General features: G+C 39.7%; 1 protein-coding gene across 1 annotated transcript in view; it reads right to left on the reverse strand.

Annotated features, from left to right (window-relative positions):
- Positions 1 to 23,264, reverse strand: part of AP3B1 (adaptor related protein complex 3 beta 1 subunit) — a 234,755-nt gene that overhangs the window by 133,195 nt on the left and 78,296 nt on the right. The window contains exons 8-14 of the mRNA XM_018557267.1: positions 21,288 to 21,434; positions 20,146 to 20,243; positions 18,540 to 18,594; positions 17,743 to 17,814; positions 14,378 to 14,440; positions 9,807 to 9,939; positions 4,368 to 4,477 (exon numbers count right to left, since the gene is read on the reverse strand). Of these exons, the coding sequence (XP_018412769.1) occupies positions 4,368 to 4,477; positions 9,807 to 9,939; positions 14,378 to 14,440; positions 17,743 to 17,814; positions 18,540 to 18,594; positions 20,146 to 20,243; positions 21,288 to 21,434 (678 nt within the window). The remainder of the gene's footprint in view (positions 1 to 4,367; positions 4,478 to 9,806; positions 9,940 to 14,377; positions 14,441 to 17,742; positions 17,815 to 18,539; positions 18,595 to 20,145; positions 20,244 to 21,287; positions 21,435 to 23,264) is intronic.

Genomic DNA, 23,264 nt, shown 5'->3' on the forward strand with positions numbered 1-23,264 from the left:
TGTCACTACAGCACTCTGTCCTGTGCAAACCCAGGGGCAGTGGTAAGAGAAACCTGGCTACAATAAAGAAGAAGGACTGAGCTCTGGAAACTTTATCAGAAAAAAAAAAAAGACTGGCAAAGTCCAAAATAGTAATTAGCAGTATTGCATGTGGTCTCCCTGCAGCTGCCATTTCCCCCCATCAATGACTTACCATGCCTTGTTCTGCAACGTGCCCCTGGGTGAAAATTGGTGGAGGCAGGGCTTCCTTATTTCATAGCCCCCAGCAAGAGGTACAGTAAGTAAAACAGTACTGACATAACCAAATCTCACTTCAAATCGTGTAAGACTAGCAGTCAGAGGCAGCAACACCTTTGATCTCAAACTTCAGATATACAACTATGAGGCTGTATGCACAGAAGTGCCTAGGCACCCTCACATACCAGTAATTGCACAGAAGTGCCTAGGCACCCTCACATACCAGTAATTGCACTGTTATTTTTTCAGGAGGAATTCAAAAAGGTGTACATTTTTTAGAGTACTGCTAAATCACAATTAACATTTCTAAACATTCTCTATAACATAGTAAATCTTCACCTTTTCAGATCAGATCCACTTTAAGGGGTCTGGAAATCAGAAAAAGTTAAAGCTGCATCAAAGAAATGCTGCTTTGTTTCACAGCAGTCAGCCTGACTGGCCTATTGGTAAAACATATTTTTTATGTTCACCCAAAAGACCCAGTGCCAAAGCACAAGATGAACAACATTGTGTATGCAGTCCGGTGCATGGAGGAGTGCTCAGAATTGTATGTCGGTGAAACATAACAGCAGCTACAGCAGCGTATGGCACAGCATAGAAGAGCAAAACCCTCTGGTCAGGATTCGGCAGTATACCTACATCTAAAAGGAAAGAGGTCACTCCTCTGAAGACAGTCAAGTACGCATCCTCGACAGGGAGGAGGACTGGTTTAAAAGAGGTGTGAAAGGGGCCATTTATGTAAAAATGGAGAAGCCAAGCTTGAACAGTGGTGTTGGGGGGTGTTAGACATCTATTGCCTGCCACATACAATGCTGTTTTAACACCTCTCTCTGGGCAGGTTAATAACACCTCCTAGCTCCAATTATGCAAATCAACACCTGGTTGTGACTAACAGATTATGTGGATTGGAGCAACATTCACCATATTTATTCCCAGATAACTTTTTGTACAAGTCATTCTGAATTGAGAAAGCTGGTTGGATGGCCAGTGAAACGTCTTCAAGAAAAATACAGCAAGTCCAGTTGTACATTACAGCAAGACCAGATATACATTTGTTTTGCCTCAACATATCCCTAAAGACTAGATTTACATCCATGCATTTTAATGCACATTTGAAATCATGAAACTATGTGTCAATGTTTCTGTCAGCCCCCATAACAGGGAACGTTAACAAACGATAATCGACAAACACTGCAAAGTGCATTGTAACGTGCGTCAATGTGCATTTTCTTTCATTTCCATTGATTTTAAGGAATACTGCAAGTGCCCTAAAACAGAGGTGGTAATCCAACCTAAATTCTATCTCATGGCAGTTTTAAACCTGCCACATGTTAGAATCTGTACAATCTCTGTACAATATCTTTTAGATTAATGAACAAAAATGATGTGCTAGTAAATATGTAAAAATCCATGCAACTTATATCCAATCAGGCATTCCCTCCTATTAAAAGATTAAAGGAGAGCCTTCAATCAAATTATAACAAGTGTGTCTAGCATAATCGTTTGTAGTTGCATTAAGGCCTTGTTCACACCATATACAGTACGTTCCAGGGCAGTAAGCTGCTGAAACGCACTGCATCGCATAGTAAACTCCCCCCCCCCCCCCCCAGAACATGGGCACAACAGTGCAGGCATTCTGGTCCAGTGCTATCGGGAAAAATGCTGCACGCACTATTTTTTCGGTCGCACTGGACCAGAACGCAGGTATTGTTGTGCCCGTGTCCTGGTGTGGGCAATCACACTGTGGGCGGGGGACGTGGTTGGGGTGCCATTGACTTCAATGCAGAAACTCTGCCCCAGAACGCAGGGGAGAGTTTACCATGCGACAGTGCGTTTCAGAAGCTAACCATGCTGGAACACACAGTCTAAGGTGTGAACAAGCCCTAACGTTGCAAGGATCAGATAGGACTGCATGTGAAGAAAATATAAAACGTATGCAAGAGGAATAATAAAAAGAATTAAATGAATTAATTTACTGAGCACTATGGTTACAGGTATTAACTGCTTAAATTTACTTGCGTACAATATTTTTCACAATAGTGTTTAGTTAAAATTTTTATTTCTGCAAGCATTAATATTCAGTCTTCATGCACATAGCAGAAGCTTGATTACAAAATGTGATGAGATCCATTGGCTGAAAGTCCCTTGTCATCCTGAATCAAGCAGAAGTCTACCTCTACTCCCTGGTACTTAAAGCTTGAACGCTCTCAGAGGCTGAATAACTACTCGCATGAAGGCGAGTAGTTAGAAGAAAAGAAAAAGTAGTCTCATTTCATTGTGGGGATAAGGGTAGATCAGGAAACTATTAGCTCACTTCCATCTGATAAAAGTAATGTTATCCATATATTCTCATGTATAAAAATGAGTGCCAAGGCAGGAGGTTTCTGATGTGAATCGGACTTCCTTTTAATTAAATAAATGGAAATTTTTAGATTGTACACTATGACCCTGGTTCTCTACTGTTACAAACTCCAGTTTTCATATCTTGCTACTCCTTCTGCAATAAAGATAAATGTTTAGGATTCCATGGAGTCGGTAATATACAAAAATTATTTCTAGCATTATCTGTAAAGTCTCAGACAAATTAAAAGAAAATATGATTTTAAATTACCCACGTTGTAGTTTCAAATAGGCTAATTACTTTATTACTTAAGTAACCACAGCAACAATTGAAGCAAAAAGGTAAGTGCAAAAGTGAAGACGATGCAATATGGCAGGTCATTTATGTAAAGGCTTTGATAATCGGCAGACACTGGCTTATTAAAAAAAAAAAAGAAGAGCTCCATTAAGCACAATTTGCATCCAAACTAAATACTTAATATAACCATGATGCAAGCGCTTCTGATGAAATAAATGCTTCTTTTTATGAGGTCACAATGCCTATTAGTTACACATGTAATAGTGTTCACACAAAAGCAGAGTGGTCACTCCCTCTTAGCAGGTCACTATGGTCAGTGATTAGGTAAAGACTAACTCCATATTATCTTTAAGCCCACCTCCAAAAAATGTTTGTATACAGTATATTTAGAAATAGGCCATTAGAAACTAGAAAGGAAATCTAAATTTAGTAGCACTAAAAATGTTAACCTATAGCAACCATAAAGAATTGGCATTCTAGGACATCCTAGGACTGCAACCAAAAAGAATTGGCATCCTAGGACTTCAGACCAGCCACCTGTCCATAAAATAAATAGAAGGTGTTATGCAGTCCACAGAAATGTTAATCTCAATTTAATACAGCAGAGGCAGAAAGTACAGAAGGATGATCAACTTTCTGGATTTCGGTCAGGATTTTTTTTTTTTGCACTTAACAGATACAAAACATTTTTAATGGTACATTAAACAGACAAAATCAGAGCAAATAAGAGAAGTTTATTGTTAGGGTTTACATATACTACAACAAAGCATCCTTCACAGACTTGTCTGGAGGAGATCAAAACTTAAGTGTACTTTTTAACCTGCACTCATGTCAAATTTGAAATTTAACCTTCGGATGCATAAGGGGAGCACAGTTTACTTGCTCAATACTACAGGATCCGATGACCTGAGAACCTCTGCTTGTATTTCAGGAGAACCATTTCCAAAGCATCTAACTCAAACTTAGATATCTCATACACCATACATAAAACATGATATAAAAAAGTCAATACCAAAAAAATTGTTTCTCACAGCCAGATTGAAACCTGCCTTGGAAGTGTAAATGTAACTGATAAGGGGAGCAGAGAGAGTAGGATACAACACACAGGCTTTAACACACGTGATACTGTCGTGGGCTGTCTTGATTCTGGTTGAATAGGACTATGCAAAACTTTTGCTACAGTGTTTGCTCAACAGCATTCGTAGCTCACCAACTGGTTTTACTTGTTGTCTGGAATTGCTGTGTAACCTTTCAACATTAACATAAGGCAATACCTGCTTATTCAGTAAAGCATTTTGAAAAATACTGCAACCTAGCAGGTTCTACATTACAATAGTCAAACCACTGATTGACAAGTTCGGGATTGTCTTCAGGGAGTTACTGTCATCTCTCTAAAAATAAAGCTAGAGATGCGAGTCCAAGGGGATCGTGCAAACGTTTTGGTCAGTCAATTTATTCTGATCAGTAAACATAAAATGTAAAACATACTTACAGTAATTTTATCAAGGAGTTTTGCCATGTGTTTTATAATTTCCCCATGATGAGCTGTCTGGGTTTGTAAGAGATTCTTAATGACAACAACACTTTCTGCAACTACAACATCTGAAACACAAAAACAGAAATTCATGGTAACCACAACTGCAAATGATGTTGGGCATTACTTACTTACTTACATCAACACAACTCATACATGTGTCCTGTATAGTCTGTGTTGGCCCAGGGCCTCTAATGAAATACTGTTCTGCAGTGGAAAATGATGCTGTAAGGTGAAAGTTTGAAATGTATCTATTGCTACAGGACAATGCAGGCAGTAGGTATTTACATAGTTACATAGTATGTGAGGTTGAATAAAGACATTAGTCCATCAAGTCCAACCTATTAGGATCTCATTCTTAGGACTACTACTTGTACCCCTGTATATTACAGTCCCTTAGGAAATCGTCCAAAAGTTTCTTGAACAATTCCACACTCTTTGCTGAAATTACCGCCTGTGGCAGCGAGTTCCAGACCCTGACCGCTCTAACTGTGAAGAACCCCCTTCGCCCCTTGTGCTAGAATTTTTTTTCACCAATTTTAGGTGGTGGCCTCTAGTTTTTGTAATGGAGTTAATTTTAAATAGTTTATCGCCAATGTTGCTACCACCATTGAACATCTTGTACATGGAAATCATACCCCTCAATCTCCTTAATCTCCTCACCTCCAATGTGAACATGTTTAAATTTAGTAGCCTCGTCTCGTAGCTCTGGTCCTCCATACCCCTAATTAGTTTGGTTGCCCTCCGCTGGACTTTTTCCAAGGCTTGACATGTTTAGTGTCTTTTTACCCGACGTGACCCCATCTTTTGTATTTTACCAAAAAATTGGGTAATAATAAATGTTTTATCATTTAATATAGGGGAAACTGTTTTTTTTTTTTAAATTTCGGTAATTTTTCCTTAATATAGTAAAAAAATAAAATCCCCAGTGGTGAATAAATACCACCAAAAGAAAGCTCTATCTGTCCCCAAAAAAGGGTATAAAATTCATTTCAGTACAGCGCTGCATGACGGAATAAATGTCAGTTAAAGTACCGCAGCGCTGAATACTGAAAAATGGCCTGGATGGGAAGGGGGTTTAACAACACGGATGTCAACTGGTTAATAAATAAGTTGAACAATATGGGACCCAGCACAGAACCCTGAGGCACACCGCTCATTACACTAGCCTAGTCTGAAAAGGTGCCATTTACAGATACCCTCTGGACCCGTTCCGTAGCCAGTTCTCTATCCACGTACACACCACCTCATCTATGCCCGTAGCTCTCAGCTTGTGTAGCAAGCGTTTGTGTGGTAATGTATTTGTAATACCTTGATAAAACAAGCCATGTTCTGATCAAAGGGGGGAAAAAACAAATTTAGATTAACAATTTCTGGTTCTCTGTACTGTAAATCATTTAAAACTTAACTCGTAATTTTAATCAAAATAGCCCTGCATTGATCCTACCATGCACTTTAAGGGTTCTAGGAGGAGAGGTGTAAGGTAATAAAGCTTACCCTTTTCCACACTCCCATATACTTTTTTGAGAGCTGCAAGTGATCGTATGGCAAACAAACATCATGTATGAGGCAGGACTGATGGCCCTACATTACTTGAGGGTTACATAGTTACATAGTATTTGAGGTTGAATAAAGACATTAGTCCATCAAGTCCAACCTATGTAATACGTTGATAAAACAAGCCATGTTCTGATCAAAGGGGGGGAAAAAACAAATTTAGATTAACAATTTCTGGTTCTCTGTACTGTATCAAAAGCCTTTGAGAAATCCAGATATACCACATCCACCGGCTTACCTCAGTCCATATCTCTACTTACCCCCTCATAAAAAGTTAGCAAGTTAGTTAGGCAGGAACGATCTTTCCTGAACCCATGCTGATTGTCATTAACTATCCCGTTTTCCTGAACAAATTCTACCAGATAACAAATTCTGCCATCTTTCAGCTCACTGGAGTCCAGCTTTAAGGTTGTCACCAGAGTTAAACACAGCAATCAAAGGGCACCAATGACAGAACCATTTTTAGACCCTCTATTTAATTGCCTCCCAAGTACAAACACTTATTCAGTACAGGTGGATGGGTAGGTAGACAGACAGACAGATAGCTTGACAGTCAGCCATTTAAGCGCCACTGCACCTAATAAAAACAAAAAAACACTTTATACTTGCACAGCACTCGGTAGGCCTTGAGATCTGGTCACATATTAATACAACAATGCAATTTATGGACTCTGCAGCCTCTTGATATGTGCCTAACATAGCAGTGTAGGATGTGCAGAGGGTTTGAATTTTGGCCTTGGAGACTTAATTCTGTGAATGACACCTTTACTTTTAATTCCAAAAAAATCAGGCCTTGGTATCATCCTTTTAAAATAGCCTAAAACTTTAATTAAAAACATATAGTCACTCTAGAAAAAAAATTCCTATTTAACCTCTTGCCGTCCGCCCGTAGTAAAAAAACGGACGGACGGAAAAGATAGGCACCCTGACTAAATTAACAGATTGTCTTCCCTCCCTCACAATCACACCCCCCTCTATTCCTATATCCCACTGGCACCTCCAATCCAAGAGCATTTTTTTACTCCCCCAAGTACGGGTATTTTTTACCTTCTACGGTGACATAACTGACACGGGTGCATTTTTTTTGGCCTCCTACCAACTGCCAGGGCTATTGCCTCCATTGAATAGCCCCACCCCCAATGTCAGGCTGACTCTTTTGCAAAAGTTCCCAGGCACTGTCATTACTTACAGGAAATGAAAAACATTAGGATAATTTTTAAAAGTCACTGCTCCTCAAGAAATCCCTAAAGATTGGTTAGTAACCCACTGCCAAGGATTTATCTTTTATGTAACAACAATCAGAACCGAAACAAAAGCTTGGCGTTTTTTTCAGTTAGCACAGCCAGCATTTCTGCACAATATACAACCAGTTTTGGTATTTGAAGCCGTGTATAAGTGATCAGATGGCCTTCTAAAGTTGCGTTATGGCTCCCTCCTTGACAGGTTTTAATGTGTCACCTATAAACAGATTTCCATGTTAATTTCTCGCTATTTTGTGTACACGATTTGTAAGCTATATAATATTTCATCTTTGATAATGAATGGAATATCTGGAAGGTTGTGTGCACACAAAAAAAAAACTTTCCTTTTTTTACAAAATTGAAATTATAGATGAATATGGGAAACGCAAAATCATGAACACTATTTTTATTATGTGGGTCTGTTTTCAGTATGTTCTGCAGTGTCTTAAATCAATCCGACTCTAATGTGAGTTTCATTGTCCATTTAACAAAAAAAGGAAAGCTAGCCCACTAGCAAAAGGGCTAATGAATGATATTGCTCCAGAGCAGTGCGCAGTGTTACTTCATAGGATTTATCAGAAATATATTTCCCACTTGTCTTGTGTGATAAGGCTGGAAAAAACAAAGCTCATTTAACTGGGAAGCGTGTACTGGGAATACAGAGGCTTCTGAAATGATTTGTATGGTATTCTACTGTCACCTGGTGGAAGGCAGCAACCAGATGTTAATTAAATACATAAACAAGATTGCAAACAAAATGTACAACCTACAGACAGAAGATGGTAAAAGGAAGTCTAAAAGATCTAAAAAGTTGAGGATAATTTCATGCCACCTAATTACAAAAGTCTTAAATCCTGAATAGTTGTGTTTTATTTATCTTTTTCCCACATAGGTATACAGCCAGTTTAGACTTAAGCTTTTCCTAAAGTGGACTTGAAAAGAAAACTACCATAATGAAAAACATTGTATTCCGCAAAGTGTATACGGCGCATACCTGTAATGGTAGCATTCAGTATATGAATTCCTTTGTCACAGCCTTTATTTATATTTAACTCCACCTTGACATGTGCAGTGACCCTCAGACCCTATGCGTTTGGGGGAGTGCATAAGTCCTGGTATGCATGCAAACAATGAGATTTGCATTCATACCCGTGCAGCTGGAGCTTCATCCAGCCTGATATTGATTTGTACAGGTAACCTGCACACACCTGTAACTTCCACACAGAGATATGCCCCATCTGTAAGCTGCACGGACATTTTCAGGAGGCCTTACTGGAAAGTGTGCTTACAATAATCTTTAACCCCTATGGCCTAACCCTTTTTCTGCCAACGACATACATAACTGGCAGTGGGCCCCTCTACACAGAGGGGCGGGTAGATCTCCATTCACCTTCTCTCATCCCCCCCGGAATGGAGCTGTAAGCAATGCTGATTGCATCACTTCCGGTTCCTCAGCTGTTATTCCCTGGCTAGAGAAGCTGTGATTGCTATATTGGGTATCTATTTACTCGGGATAATCTCATCTTTCATATTTTACACAAAAAAAGGTATTATATTGTGTTTTTCTGCACTAAAGGTAACGCAAGTGTAATTTTTACCGGCATTTTGGGTTTGATAAAGAGGGAGCGAGAGGGTGGGGTTGGGGGAGAGAGAGAGAGAGAGAGAGAGAGAGAGAGAGAGATCTAAAGTGAATTTTTTGGGGGGATAACAAAAGCTTATGGGAAAGTTCAAAAGCACAGTCAGGGTTTTTCTTTTTGCTGTCTAGATCCAGTTGGGAAGAGTTTGCTTCCTGTCCCAGAAACACAAAAGGGTGTAGAAATCTCTCCAAAGTGAGGGGTAGTGATGGAGCAGTAGATAAATAAGGAATTTGCTATTTCCACCAATCAGCAAACTATTTGTTAAATTTGCAGCCCTGTGCAATGCAGTAAAACCATATTAACTTGCAGTGCTGACCCTCTCAAAGCTGATGTAGAGGGACTTGCAGGGGCCAAGTGCAAAGACAGATTATTTCTGCCTACACTACAATAAACTCAGCGCTGAGACTCTATGAAGAGGCATACCTCACAAAACGCTTTCTGGACAAGTCCTATTGCTGAAAGATTCTCAGGTTAACACACCTACAGTATAAACCCAGGGTTGTTAACCAAAAATGCTTTGCATCTCACTGTAACTTACTTATGTTCAATGATGACCCTACAATAAAGTTATACATCTTCCAATCAAGGCCAATATGAGTTACCTGAATGACACTGGATTTACACTTTTTCGGTTTTCTAATGCTGGTGGGTGAAAGACTGGGACAAAAAGGTTTTTGTTTTTTATATTACATTACGGATTTCAGAATTCTGCATTTATAATTACAAACTTCAAAAAAAGAGACCTTAAGGAAAAAAGGATATGGCCACCCTGCAGCTCAAGAACAACTACACTTGAGCATGCCTTGCCAGCCACAATAAATAAACAGAGGTCTGCAGGTTATCCAAATCTGCGGAATAAATGAAGCAAATCCCTACAAATATCATAACACAGAGAAGGCAATTGGGAAGTATGTCACACAAAAATATAAACATCTTCACAAGGAAAAGATGGATTATCTTACCATCTCTGTTTGACAATAGGTACACAAGGCCATTAAGACAGGTGTCAGTCACGGCAGATATATTGGTTGCACATCTTCCGATTGCCTGAATTGTGGCTGCGGCAAACTGTTTGTCCTGGCTTTTCACGTAGGTCTAAAAATAAACACATTTATACGCGTTACAAAAAGGACTTTAAAATTGCATTACGGACTTGGGCAGCACAGTGACAAGTGAATCCACATGGTAATGAAGTATCAATCTTCCCTCTCCATTCCCCCTTCTACAATTTCATTTCACAGAGGTGAAGCGCTTGTGAATCCAAAACACTGTTCTCATCTCAGGAGACCCCAGGGCTTCCGAAATATTTGACTTTTCACATTCAGTGGCCATTATTAATATATTAGTTACTTGTTAAAAAAAAAAATGCAAAACATAGTTAATTGTAGGTATAGACTAATCAATATTTATTAGTAATGTGACAGAGCCAAACCCTGCCAACAATTGGATGTTGAAGGTGACAGTTTATCAATATGTGGAACCATTAGGGGTAAAGCATACGTATGTAATCCCAAACAGTAAAAAATTGCATTTACGCTTCAAAAATGCCAACTCATTTTCAATATTTTTAAATCTGTAACTTTTAGGGTAAGTTCACACTAGCAGCCACGCTCAACTCCACGGCTGCTGGTGTGCGTGTCACCGAACAGTGCCAATGCGCTTGATCGGGCCGCATCGCACTGTGTCTTTGATTTTTTCGTAGAACATGAGTAACATTTCATTACGTTCTATGGCTCACCCTGGTGCGATGCGGTTGTACTGTATCTCACTGTGGTGCTCTTAAAAAGTACCACATGCCGTACTTTATGCACACACCACCGGAATGCAGAGGTGTGAATCAAGCCCATCCATGACAGCTCAGCTCGAATTCAGATAGTTTGAACCAGCTCTCATTAAAAAAATATCTGTTATCCTGCCGTGAAGGTGAACAAAAACCTATAGAGGGGGTTTCTCAAATTTGACTGCAAAGGTGGAAATACCCTTTAAAATCTCAGAAAACCCTCTGAAACCTTTGGAAGGCAAGTAGGGATATTTATGCAGTAGAATTACAATAAAGAGTGTTTGTAATACGCTTATACACACTTACAGGGTACTTTCAAAACTGTACAAACTTTTTTGAAAACTAAATGAAACGGAGAGACCAGAGATGTATAGAATATAATATACACTGGTCTCAGGCTTAAAAGAAAAAGAATAGCGATGAGCATTCAGGCACAATAAAAGTAGGCATTGTGTGATTTCCTGTATGGTGGGAAATGTTTAAACGTGAGTAAACATATTTTCATTGGGTCAAATGTGACCTGCTCAGCAGTGTGTTAAAAGTGCGTGAGAGCGATGTGAAAACACAACGAAGGCCAGAAATAACACTGAACAACTTCTATATCTTGAATGGATTAGTACATTCTCCTTACTGTTCTCATAATAGTCCATAGCCTTCATGTAAGGACACACTAGTGAAAAATTAAAGTAAGTAACTTTATAAAAACCCAATTTCAGTTCCCAAAGGTGCTTTATTCAAGAAATAAGGGGAAAAAAGGCACATAAAGAAATGTCCACTGAGTGCAAAAAAAGCCTACGATGAATGCATATGTAATAAAGTGAAATATTTTTATATTTCACCAGTGTCCTTTTACACAGACAATAGATTTTGTGCATTGCCCATCAAACATTTTCAGGGTGCCTTTGGAGAATAAAGCCCCATAACACAGCATCACATTAGTCCTGGATTTCAGCAGCAGTCATGCATAAGATTAGATAGAAAATGAATCCAGAAAATTAAAAAAGATTTCTGCATAAAAAAAGATGCTTAACTATTTGCCTTTGGGTGGACGCAACTAATCTACAGCTGCCAGAAGGATTTTCAATACCCCATGCCATGCTCTGTGGTTCCATCGACCAGTCCCTGGGCTACTAGTGTCCCATAGAGACTGACAAATGGAACCACTGAGCACAGCGGGGGACTAAGAATCTGGATGCTGTAGAGAGCAAAGATCACAGACAGTCACTTTAAAGCATTATTAAACCCTCTTACAAACAAAAAAACAACAAAAATGCAGCCCTCACCACATACCACGTGTGCTATGTTCTTTCCTTTTAAAAACTGCCATTGCTTGGCATTCCATACATGAAAAATCAGTTCTCCTCTGTTTTTGTGTGACTTCATCGTCTCGCAGGGACCCATCGAGCCCTAATATAGCCACCTTTGCATGAACGTTCACAACAGGGGATACAGCTGCACCTCCCAACGTGTGCGCTGACAACCCCAAAGCCAATGACAGCAAGGCACCCCTTGCTATGGGCCAAGTCACACCAAATCCAGTGTGTTCGGCAATGGGTTGAGGCCGGAATGCATTGGATCTCGTCTGGGGCGGGAGGGGGCGTGGTGGTGCCATTCTTGTCAATGGCACTGCAAATACCCCCACCCCTCCCCGGCCTGCAGTGCGATTGCCCGCATCAGAAGGCGTGGTACTGGAACGCCCTGCATTGCGGTGGAGTGCATGCACTATTTTTTCCGATCCTAGGGCATTTATTAGTCACCACTAAAGTGCAAAGTGCATTGAGGGGTCACTAATAAATATAATAAATATCCCTTTTTTATCTTTATAGTGTGCTGGTGAGATTTAGAATTTTTTTTACTTTCAGTATTACAAAATGTAAGTACTTGGTCACATATTGGAAGAGAAAAAAAAAGTAATAAAGAATGTTTTCTTGGTTTAATACAACTTTAAGCATCTTTTTGGATAGTGAGAGGTGAATGTTTATCTCCACTTTTTCAGTCAAATTTGAGTAAACCCCTCTTTATGTTTGTTATGTGTTCCCTTTTCACACAGCTTATCTAAAAAGATGAAAAAGCATTTCTTTCCTTTTAGATGCGTCTGTGTAGCAGCCCTTTGTAAGTGTCTCTCTCAAATTTAATATGACAGGAAACTCTTGCTATCCCCATAGAAACACTAGGGACACTCTGAGCTTCCCCACATTAACATACAATGCTTCTAAATCTTGAACCCAGGAAAGTGTTCAAATCTAGCGGATAATAAGATCTGCCAGCACAGTACAGACAGGGCATATTGATGTTAACATTAGCCTGCCCTGCCCCCCTTGCATTCCAGAGCAAAACTCATAACAGAGAACAACCTTTCTTTCAGAATAGAGCATGCATTGTGCAAATAAAAATGTTTAAAAGAAAATAAGTTATGCTATGTGAATGAGAAACAGGTAACCAATATAAAATAGGCTGCAGTGGAAATACACTTTATACAGATGTAATAAGGCAGTGCAAATAGTAAAAAGGTTTTTAGTTCATGCAAATCAATGACAGCATCAAAAATGACCACATAAACACAAAACTAAATCAATTAACCTAATTCCCCAAAAATTACACCAATACTCGTCAATCTTCTATTTTATGTTAATTTCTACCTTGAGCCTAGGCAAAAACAACATTTGTTTATTTACCATGAAATAATACTACATAAAAAACAAAAAGGTAAATTGCAAAATAAAGCAAAAAACTGTAAGTACAGAAACTGAGATGTTTTACATTTATGTCATTTTTACACCAGACCATCCGTCTGCTGTGTATAAGGCTGGGCACACACCTTACAACCATCGCAAGACTTTTGTCTTGCGATGGTTGTAAGGTACTTAAAAAAACGTACGATCTGCCTATCTTGGACAAGCAGATCGTACTTGCGATGATCGCAAGCCACGCCCCCGAGGGGCGGACATCCAATGACCGCAATGACGAACGGGCAGTGTGCGCTTGCGCACACCGGCCCGTCCGGCTTTTATCTTACGAACATGCTACACACCCGCCGAACATCGTACGATGCTCGGCGGGTTTTCGAACATGTTCGTAAGTTTAAAGTCGTCCGACTTCCACACACCTTACGCACGGCTTCCACTTCGCACGGCTTCCACACACCTTACGATAATCGTACGATCGCGGGATTTCCCACGATTATCGTACGATTATCGCAAGGTGCGTGGGGACCTTTAGATATAGTACCATGTTAGGCAAAAGGAGGAACAGGGTCAGCTTTAAATGTTTATATGTTCTGATTATCTGCTGAAAGGATTTCATATTTATCTATAAATATTAATGTACCTTTTTTTTTTTTTGTTTACATAAAACAAATTTGAAGATAATGCAGTGAACATTTTTGACCCTTATAGCATTAGTATTCACTAATGTAGATGTTTCAATGAATGTCAACATTTGCTAAAAAGGAATATTGCACTTGCCATTGCTGACCCTCTTTTAAAAATGCTAGTTGCTTGGCTCATGCCATTCACTTCATAACTCTGAGTCACTGATCTGGAACAAATTTACAGAGCATGGAAGTCAAAAGGTTTTAATCGTTTTACTTGTTCTATGTTTGACAGCCACGCAACTAGCATTTGCAGAAGGATGTAGTCCGGAACGGTAGCAACCACGTTTCTCCCAGGAAAGGTTTCCTTTAGTAAATATGTTGCCCAGATATAATTTAATCCATTTTGTTTTTCCCAAATGCAACATAAAATACACACAAACCTGGAATTCACGTAGTAGGGTAGAGACATTTGCTTCATTTGCCAAGTTTGTCATTATTTCAAGCTGTAGAAACAAACAAGCCTTTATTATGACAAGTATACAAAACAATAAAGCAATGAGATCAAACACCAGAACAATGTGAGCCTAGATGTGTCCAGGAAGTTCTAAACCCTTTTGCCACTGCCAATAAATCGAATTAATATGATTTGTACGCGAACGTTGTGCCATTCACCTTTACTGGTCTGTGTTAGGTAGAGCTTATGCATGTGTTAGACAAATTGATGGGAGGCCTTACTAAAAAATGTACAAAACATCAGCAAAGTTTTGCATAAGCTGTGCTAAAGTGAGTCCAATTGCTGAGATGGCTTAGGCATGTGCCCATCTATTCAATTAACCTGCCTTCAATGTGTCTAATGTCTATTGAGAGTGGCAAAACGTGAAATATTAGCATTGGTTAACAAATGACAAAACAGAACTGCAACACGTTTTGGGTGCTTAAAGACCTCCTCCTTCTTAGGGCGTATATAAATAGGTAATCAAAAGAACTCACAGCTGGCACAAATCAACAAGGGTTAAATATTTTCTGTCTAGGGCAGGGGTAGGCAACCTTGGCACTCCAGCTGTGCTGAAACTACAAATCCCATAAGGCATTGCAAGCCACAGCCATGACCCAGAGGCAGAAGCATGATGGGATTTGTAGTTTCAGCACAGCTGGAGAGCCAAAGTTGCCTACCTCTGGTCTAGGGTATAGCTAGAATCAGTGAAACTGCAAAAAAAAAGTGCAGAATCACTAGTCAGTAAATAATTTACTCTTGGTGAATGATGCCAGCGTTAAGTCCTTTTGACTACACCATTATGTTTAAGCCCTGAAGAAGGGGGAAGTGTTGGTTTGGGGCACCGAATATATTTTATATACTTTAAATTAGGGATGCACGGATACCGATACTCGCCCAAATGCTCCGATACCTTTCCCGATACTGGAACTTCTGGTCAGAGGGAGATTTCCTCAGACTGGAAGTGCCACGAGGGAACATGGAGCCGGGATGCTGGCTCCATGCTGTTTGGCCGGCTCCATGCTGATTGGCCGGGAAGCCGGTTTCCCAGCCAGTGTCGAGCCAGGCAAACAAATCGGATAATGTGGTGTGACGACCCCCACCCTGCAGACAAATCATTCCCCTCACATCGATCCTTAGCAGCAGTCATTACCGTACCAGTCCCTCGACCAGCTGGGCAGACACCGCTCTCCAAGCTCTCCAGATCTGGGGGCTGTACACACAGGAGACGTGGGCCGATCCGGAAGAGCTTGGAGAGTGGTGTCTGCCCAGCTGGCAGAGGGTAATGACTGCTGCTAACGATCTATGTGAGGTGAATGAGGTGTCTGCAGGGTGGGGGTCGTCTCACCATATTGTGATCTGTTTGGCCGGCCTCGATGCCGATTGGCTGGGAAGCCAGCTTCCCAGCCAATCATCACCGACCCGGCCAAACAGAATGCAGTCGGCTTCCTGGGCAATCAAGAACCCGGGCGGTGGGTAATGACACCTGGCTTCCTGATTGCCTGGGAAGTCGGCTCTATGCTACCGGAAGTACCAGTATTGGCACTCGGTATCGGAGAGTAACGAAATATAAATATCGGTACTCATACTCGATACCAAAAAATCGGTATCGGTGCATCCCTACTTTAAATATTCATATCTAGGTCCCTTGTTTGAGGCCCCCTGGTTTTTGTTGAGAGCAGCCTAAACAGCGCCATTATGCTTTATCACGATCTGGTCCAACTTTAGACAATTTTAATCTGGTGCCTCATCTCTACTTCTTCCAAATAAATCCAAGGCATTGCTAAAAAAAATGCTCAAACCTGATCCAAGTCCACCTGAACTGCATAATTTCCAAAAATATATAAAAAAGGTAAAAAAGTATGCAATGCATTAATATACTGTCAAACCGACGTTCCTTGCTGATCCACTTGCTGAATGCAGCAAGGGCCTGCATCCCGGCCTTATGGAAACAGGCTGTACAGCCATCTGTTGGAATGTGGGCTGGGCGAGTGGAGGAGATTAAGCTGATGGAGATTAAGCTGACCTCATCCTTGAAAGGAACCCAGGCCAGATTTGTTGCTACCTGGAGTACATGGTACATGTTCAGGGACTCAGCAGATTTCCTGGATGCGTGCCGGGGTTTGGGGTGAGAGATGGAATAGCTCCCGATTGGGGACCCCTTCTTCCCCGACATGTTACGACTAGAAGTAGTCCAGGCCGCATGGCCTGGAATTGACCGACACCTGGAAATTTTTTCCCTCCTACCCTTACGTGTTCTGTGTTATTCATCCTTTATACTACTCTTGTGTGATGTTGTCTTCTTCGTTTATGTGTACGCCTCCACGGGGGGCTGGAATGGCTCGGGCCCTCCGCGTTAGTGGGCTGGGCCGTACAGTCCGACAAGGGGCGATGTTTCCCTTCTGTTATATAATTACAAAATGCCTTAGGGGATGGGATGGAGAGAGCCTGACTAAAACCTGACTGGGCAGTGTACATATACACTGCATTCTAAGAATGCTCTAGTATTGCTTGATATGCTCCCATGGTTTTTAGTTTTGTTTTATTACTGATCTACTGTCATAGCTTTTAATGTCAGGTTTTCAGATTTGAACTGTTGTGCGGCCATGTGGCCCGTTCGTTTTGATTGTACTCTCTGTATCCCACCTTTTTGCTCATAAATAAAGAATTAAAAAAATATATATATATACTGTCAAAGGAATTTACCAAAACTGGAGCAGACAATATCTGAAGCAGTTGCCCATGGCAACCAATCAGCATCTCTTTTCAGTTTGCTCAGGTAAGATTAGAAAATGAGACACAGAAGCTGATTTATCGCAGTGCAAATCTGTTCCAGATTTTGTCTGCTCCAGTTTTGATAAAGTCCCCTCAATATACTGTACGTTGCATGAAGTAACCATGCATGCTCATGCCTATGGAGAAAGGAGCACTTTCCAAACATACCCAGCCCTTCTTAGAGAGTAAACAACAATTAGATGAGAATTATCCATTCTACCTTCTCAGTATACCTTACGAGATTGCTCAAGCAGGGGATGTTTTGCCATGGCTGGATATGGCCTGTAGACATACTAACATTTGTTGATCAGATGGTATGGATTGGGTAAGTGTTCCATGAGATCTACACATACAATTAAAAACACACATCCATTTGGCAGTGTAAGTACTGTATATCTTATGTACAGCCATACCATTACATCTCTACCAAGAACAATACTCTATAAAGCACTTACTAATTACAGACATCCTACAAGTGCACATAGCACCTCTCATCTCTCAAAAAGCATGCAAAGAATCGGTGCCATTTGTGCTTACCTTTAGTGTTTTGATCATAGTTGGGTCAGTTGACCTAATGTAGAAACTTTTTAAATATGGTTCGAACAGACCCTACAGAATAAATGGAGAAGAAATGAGTTAGCAGGAGAACACAGTTCTATCTTCATAAAGTTGTATATTGGTTGTGACTGCAGAATAGGTGGTATAGTAATTCTTTTTTATATTGATTTACAAATCATTTACTGCAACATTTTTTTGGAAAATTAATAAAAATCTAAAGAAATTTGGTGGAGAATGATCCGCGGAAAGTAAAAAAAAAAATCACTTTTGTGACATGTACAGATGATTTGTCTTTTTGTTTTATTTTTATTTTCGTTTGCATTCTGTATGATTGCTTGAAAATCAATAAAATATTTTTCGGGAAAAAAAATCACTTTCAAAAACTTGCAAATAATTTAAATGTGGTAGCATGTACATGTTGCTAAGTGCTATCATATTTGAGTTGTATGTACGTTTTTGATACAAACAGAGCCTGAGGCATTTATACTTGTGTCTCTTACATAGTTATTGGACTTCCATGGACATGTATGTTTCTTTGGAAACAAAAATGCCTGATATTATTGAGCAGGGCTTGTTGCCATACCAAGGACAGCAGAGTTTAGGGTTTTTTGTGAGGTGTTGTCAGATAACAATTGTCAATTGAATTTCCTGTTTAGTGGCTGATATTAATAGATTTTAAATATTAAAAGCGATGTTTTACTTTTATCAGATGATACTTTACAAAATGTATTTTGGTTTTTTGCTTCTTTCTGTTTATTAAATATCAGCTGCTTTACCTTCCTCTGTATAGACATGGTTGCTATGTTCTGAAGAACAATGTACTGAACTTCCCTGAAAACAAATATAAAAGCAATGAGAACAATATTGATTTGGAAATTCAATCAAAATAAAATGTAATACCCTATCTGACATCTTTATGCAAAGTAAAACAAAAATTTGTAGAGTGAAAAACATGTAATGAAGTTGTATAGCATTCATACTGAAAGAGAAAATCAATTTTAATGAGTGTATTGCATTTCTTTCTGAATACGTGCGCTTATAAATATCCACATTTGTGTGTGTGCGCATATGTATGTATACACAGCTATGTTCAATAGTTTGAAGCCATAAGAAATGTTCATGTTTTTTTATAGCAACCGATGCTCTTAGTCTCCAAAGAAATAAACTGATCAGAAATGAAAGCCAGTAACATTGGCAATATCAAAACATTTTCATTTCATTATTTCGAAGCTATATAGGAGGAAATTTTAACCCACACCTTATTCATTATTAGGACACTGAAGAAATGACTTCCAAAAATTGGCTGTACAGACTTGTGTGAATAATAAATCATTCAGTAACTTTAAGTTGAAATAACCATTTGCAACATTAAGTAATATTTTCTAAATCTATTTAATAGCATCTTGAGAAAAAAAAATATAAAACCCTTAAAAATAAAATTATTTCTGAGATAAAAGTTTTGAATGCTAGTAGCACCAAAAATACAAATCACATTCAAAGTTCAACTGACAAAGCTGTGAAGGTGTACCTTTAGGGTTAATACCAAGTTCCTCAGACTTGTTGAAAACTCTGTGTGTAAGTGTACGTGTTAGGTTAGCCCAGCCATGTACATGTAGGATTTCTGCACCCCTGCTAAACAGGAATCTGTACTGCCATCTATTGTATTTACACAACCATAACACCCGTGACTGCCAGAATATTTGAATATTGACTGTATTTGATAAGATGCAGTCACTGATTGGCTGACAACTTTCCAACTGGCTCCTTTGATTTGACATAGACTTCAGTTCATCAGCAATCAGATTAAATTTGAATTGTGTATGGCAAGCTGAAGTCTGGTATAGCCATTACACAGCAAGTCAATGTGCACAAAGGACTGCAGTTGGTCACATTCAAGGATGGGCAGACATACCAACACATTGTTCTTGGAAATATATCTGCCTGTCATAAACGCTTGCATGGTCGTCCAATTTTTATTAAACCTATTATTAAACCTATTGTATTACCTAAATGGAAATATGTTCTAAAGACAAATCATTAGAATCTTTTTTGCGTTATAAAATACAACACTAAAAATATTACAACTGCCATTATTCTGGCATCACTTCCCAATTCTTTTTTGTTTCATCTTCAACTAGCATCACCATTCTGTATTGGCTACATAACTGGTTGGGGATCTAATATGCATGCTAAGTGCTCCAACAAACCAGGAAGCATCAAACTAGATAACTAAAGAAGAGCAGACTCCGTTGAAGAACCATTTCTGTCACCCTTTTCAACAGGAGCACAGTAGTAGCAGGACTTAGTGAATTGAAATAATGATAGAAAAGCAAGAAACGAAAACTTTATTACCAAAAGAAGCATAAACTACTTTTGTCATACCTGTGACCGCGGAGAAGGCGTACCAAAGATTTGGCAACCAAAGTAGTCTCAGTTTTTGGTGCCAAGTGCCAATACAGCTGAACCACAGCCATAACCACCTAAAATATAATAAGTATAATCATATAAAATCAAAATTATATTACAATCTCCACATAGTAGAATTTCATTTGCAGACTGTACTCTAAAGCCTTGGTTCTCAACTGGTGAGTCGTGACCCAAAATTGGGTCGCGACCCTGTGTTTAGTGGGTCACCGCATGCCTTCCACTTTTCTACGCGAGAGGCTCCTCTGCCTCCCCCTAGCGCAGCACTGTCTGTTTTCGCGCCAAGCAGCCATTCAAAATATGCTGCCCAGTGCTAAATGCCAGCTTGAGGTGGGATGGGGCTATGGCCGGGAGGGAGTTCCATCCATACGTGCATTGCTTACATCTCCCTCACGTGCCCTATAGAGGTGCCTTAACCCGGAGTGACATCACATTCTGGCTCCCGTCACTTCTACAGTGCGCACAAGAGAGCTGTACAAGCATTGCACATATGGATGGAGCTCCGTCACAGCACAGCAGCCCACACTGGACCCCAGGCTGTGTATCCACTCCAGTTCCCGTAAGGTAGGGAGCGGGGGTGGATCTTGAAAAAAAAAAATGTAATCAAATATTTTTTTGGATTGTGGATGTGTGTGTGAGAATGCCTTTGAGTGTGTGAGGTTTTGTCTGTGGTTGTGTATGTATGTCAGTGCTTTTGGAGGGCTCGTTCACACTAGTGCGATTAACGCACTGTACCATGCAATTGCACCTACCGTTCATTCTGGTGTGGGAGTTGCGTTGGGCTGCCATTCATTTGAATGGTACCCCAAACACAGCTCATATCCCTGGCACTGGAACGTGCATTCGATTGCAGTGCGAATTGGGTCGCGACTTAATGACCAAGGACAAATGTGGGTCCTGAGGTTACACAGGTTGAGAACCACTGCTCTAAAGTATAGTGCTACTATTTTATACGGCGCACAATTTTCAGAAAGGGTAAACCTTTTTTAGGACATGAAATCTCTGCAATCTATTAAACTTTTCCAATTGCAGTTTACAATATCCGAAATAACAATGGATTGAAAATACAGTAACCCCGATATCATAGTAACCAGTCATACCGCAGCATTTCTGCTCTGGAGCAATGGTTTTGTGTTTCTTAGGAGAAGCCGATGGTCTGGGTCCATAGTGTACGGCTTTTTCTGTTTTTCATCTTTTTCATTTTCCTCATCAGATTCATAGAAAGCATTTGCCTCTGAATTATCATCCTGCAGGAAAACAAACAAAGTCAGTTGATTAAAATTACCAAACAGAAAGCCAAAGGACTGCATATCGTATTCAGTGAATGTGATGCTTGTAATGCTACAGAAAGCTGTCAGACTGCAGACATACAACAGGAGCTAGTCAGAGACTACAGGCATGCAAAAGAAATGGACGAGAATGCAGACATGCAAAGGAAAATAGTAGGGAAACATGCTATGGAGTAGTCATAGACTGGCTACATGCTTCAGGAGACTGCTAGTAGTTACCGATATACAACTATTTTACAAATCAACAATTCTACATTTCTGCTCTCTTCAGCTTCCTTAAAGATTATCTTGTGCCACTTTTGATATTCCATTTAACAGGATTCATTTTAAAAACATAAAAGAAAACGGAGATGAGTAAAACGGAAAAAAAAATAACAGTATGAACGAAACAAGTCAAACCATCTTAAGTACTGGAATCCAGACTAAAGAATATTTTTTGCTCACTGGATTTGGTAATACTCTAGCTAAGGAAAACAGACTACGGTCTGCAGGGGTAAGGGCTACACAGTAAGTGCCAAAGGGCCACATGCTGCCCCAGGGCTGCAAGCTGGATACCAGAGATTTAAAGACTGTGTACAATACTAGATGTTCTTGCAGTCCACCCAAAGCATGGATGTCTTTAAGTCAAACAAATTACTGTTTGCCAAACAAAAAACAGAAGCTGCAAGGACCCTGGATTACTCAACTGCAGTGCAGGAGGTCAGCTTGCCCTATTCACAATATTATACGTGCATTGTATTGTGATGTTTTGGTTTTAACAAAAAGACACACTTGCACATTTTATTGTTAATGTTTGACAGTTTTCTTGCTTCCAAAGGCTCCACATAAGTTTAGCAAGGAAGCACCTCTCATTATTCTGCTGTAGTTCCACACAAGTTGGATTCTACTGACACTATCTGAGCCACTTGAACCCAAGAGGTGACTGGTGTACCAGTGGTCAAATTCCTCTCAGGGAATAATATTCCCCCTGTGACATTTTATTAATTTATTCCATTTGGTTTTAGAATTTCTAATTATTAATAAAGGTTTATCATTTGGAGCACAATTTATTATTAGCATAAAACAGTCACATTTGAGATATTTCTGAGAACTAGAGACAGAGAACAGGTTTCTCTTGCACACCACTGATTTGTTGTCAATTTAACTGTAGGTCGTTGTTTGTAGTCCCCCCAAAAAATGCCCCTTAGTCTAAAGTGGTTGATAGCAAAGAACACTTGGTTGCAACTGGTGTCACAGCAAATGTATACCCAAGTTGGTTTCTTTACTTGTAAAAAAACACATATAAAACTGATCCATTATCATTGACAACGTTTTATCTAAACATTTAAAGTGCATTAGGGCCAATGCATATATATACTGTTGAGAGAATCGCTGCAATCAAAACTTGGGTTGTGTGCTGTAGAGGCTGTTCTGCACTCAACAATGCAAATAAAGGAGGGGGGTGTGTTAAATATCTCTTACTCTGACTTTCAAAGTTGCAAATGTTTATGCCAAAAATTTTAACTGTATTTTAAAAGTGTTCAAAACGGGTGAATCAGATGATAGATTGGGGTTTGTATGGGTTTCCTCCCAGATTATAGATGCATACTGTAAGGCTACCTGGATTCTACCCAACATAGTCCTAGAGGGTGTGTGTTCCTATATAACATACACTAAAATAATATGGAGGGGGGTATTTCAAACCGGTTTCCAACCATATAACAAAAAAAAAAATCAAAAAAGTCAGTGTCTGGCACCACCTGAAGATATGGTCATTTCTAGGCAACACTAAATCAAATAATTTTGTAT

Source organism: Nanorana parkeri, unplaced genomic scaffold, assembly GCF_000935625.1.
Source record: "Nanorana parkeri isolate BGI_ZX_2015 unplaced genomic scaffold, ASM93562v1 scaffold277, whole genome shotgun sequence".
NCBI classification, from domain to species: Eukaryota; Metazoa; Chordata; class Amphibia; order Anura; family Dicroglossidae; genus Nanorana; species Nanorana parkeri.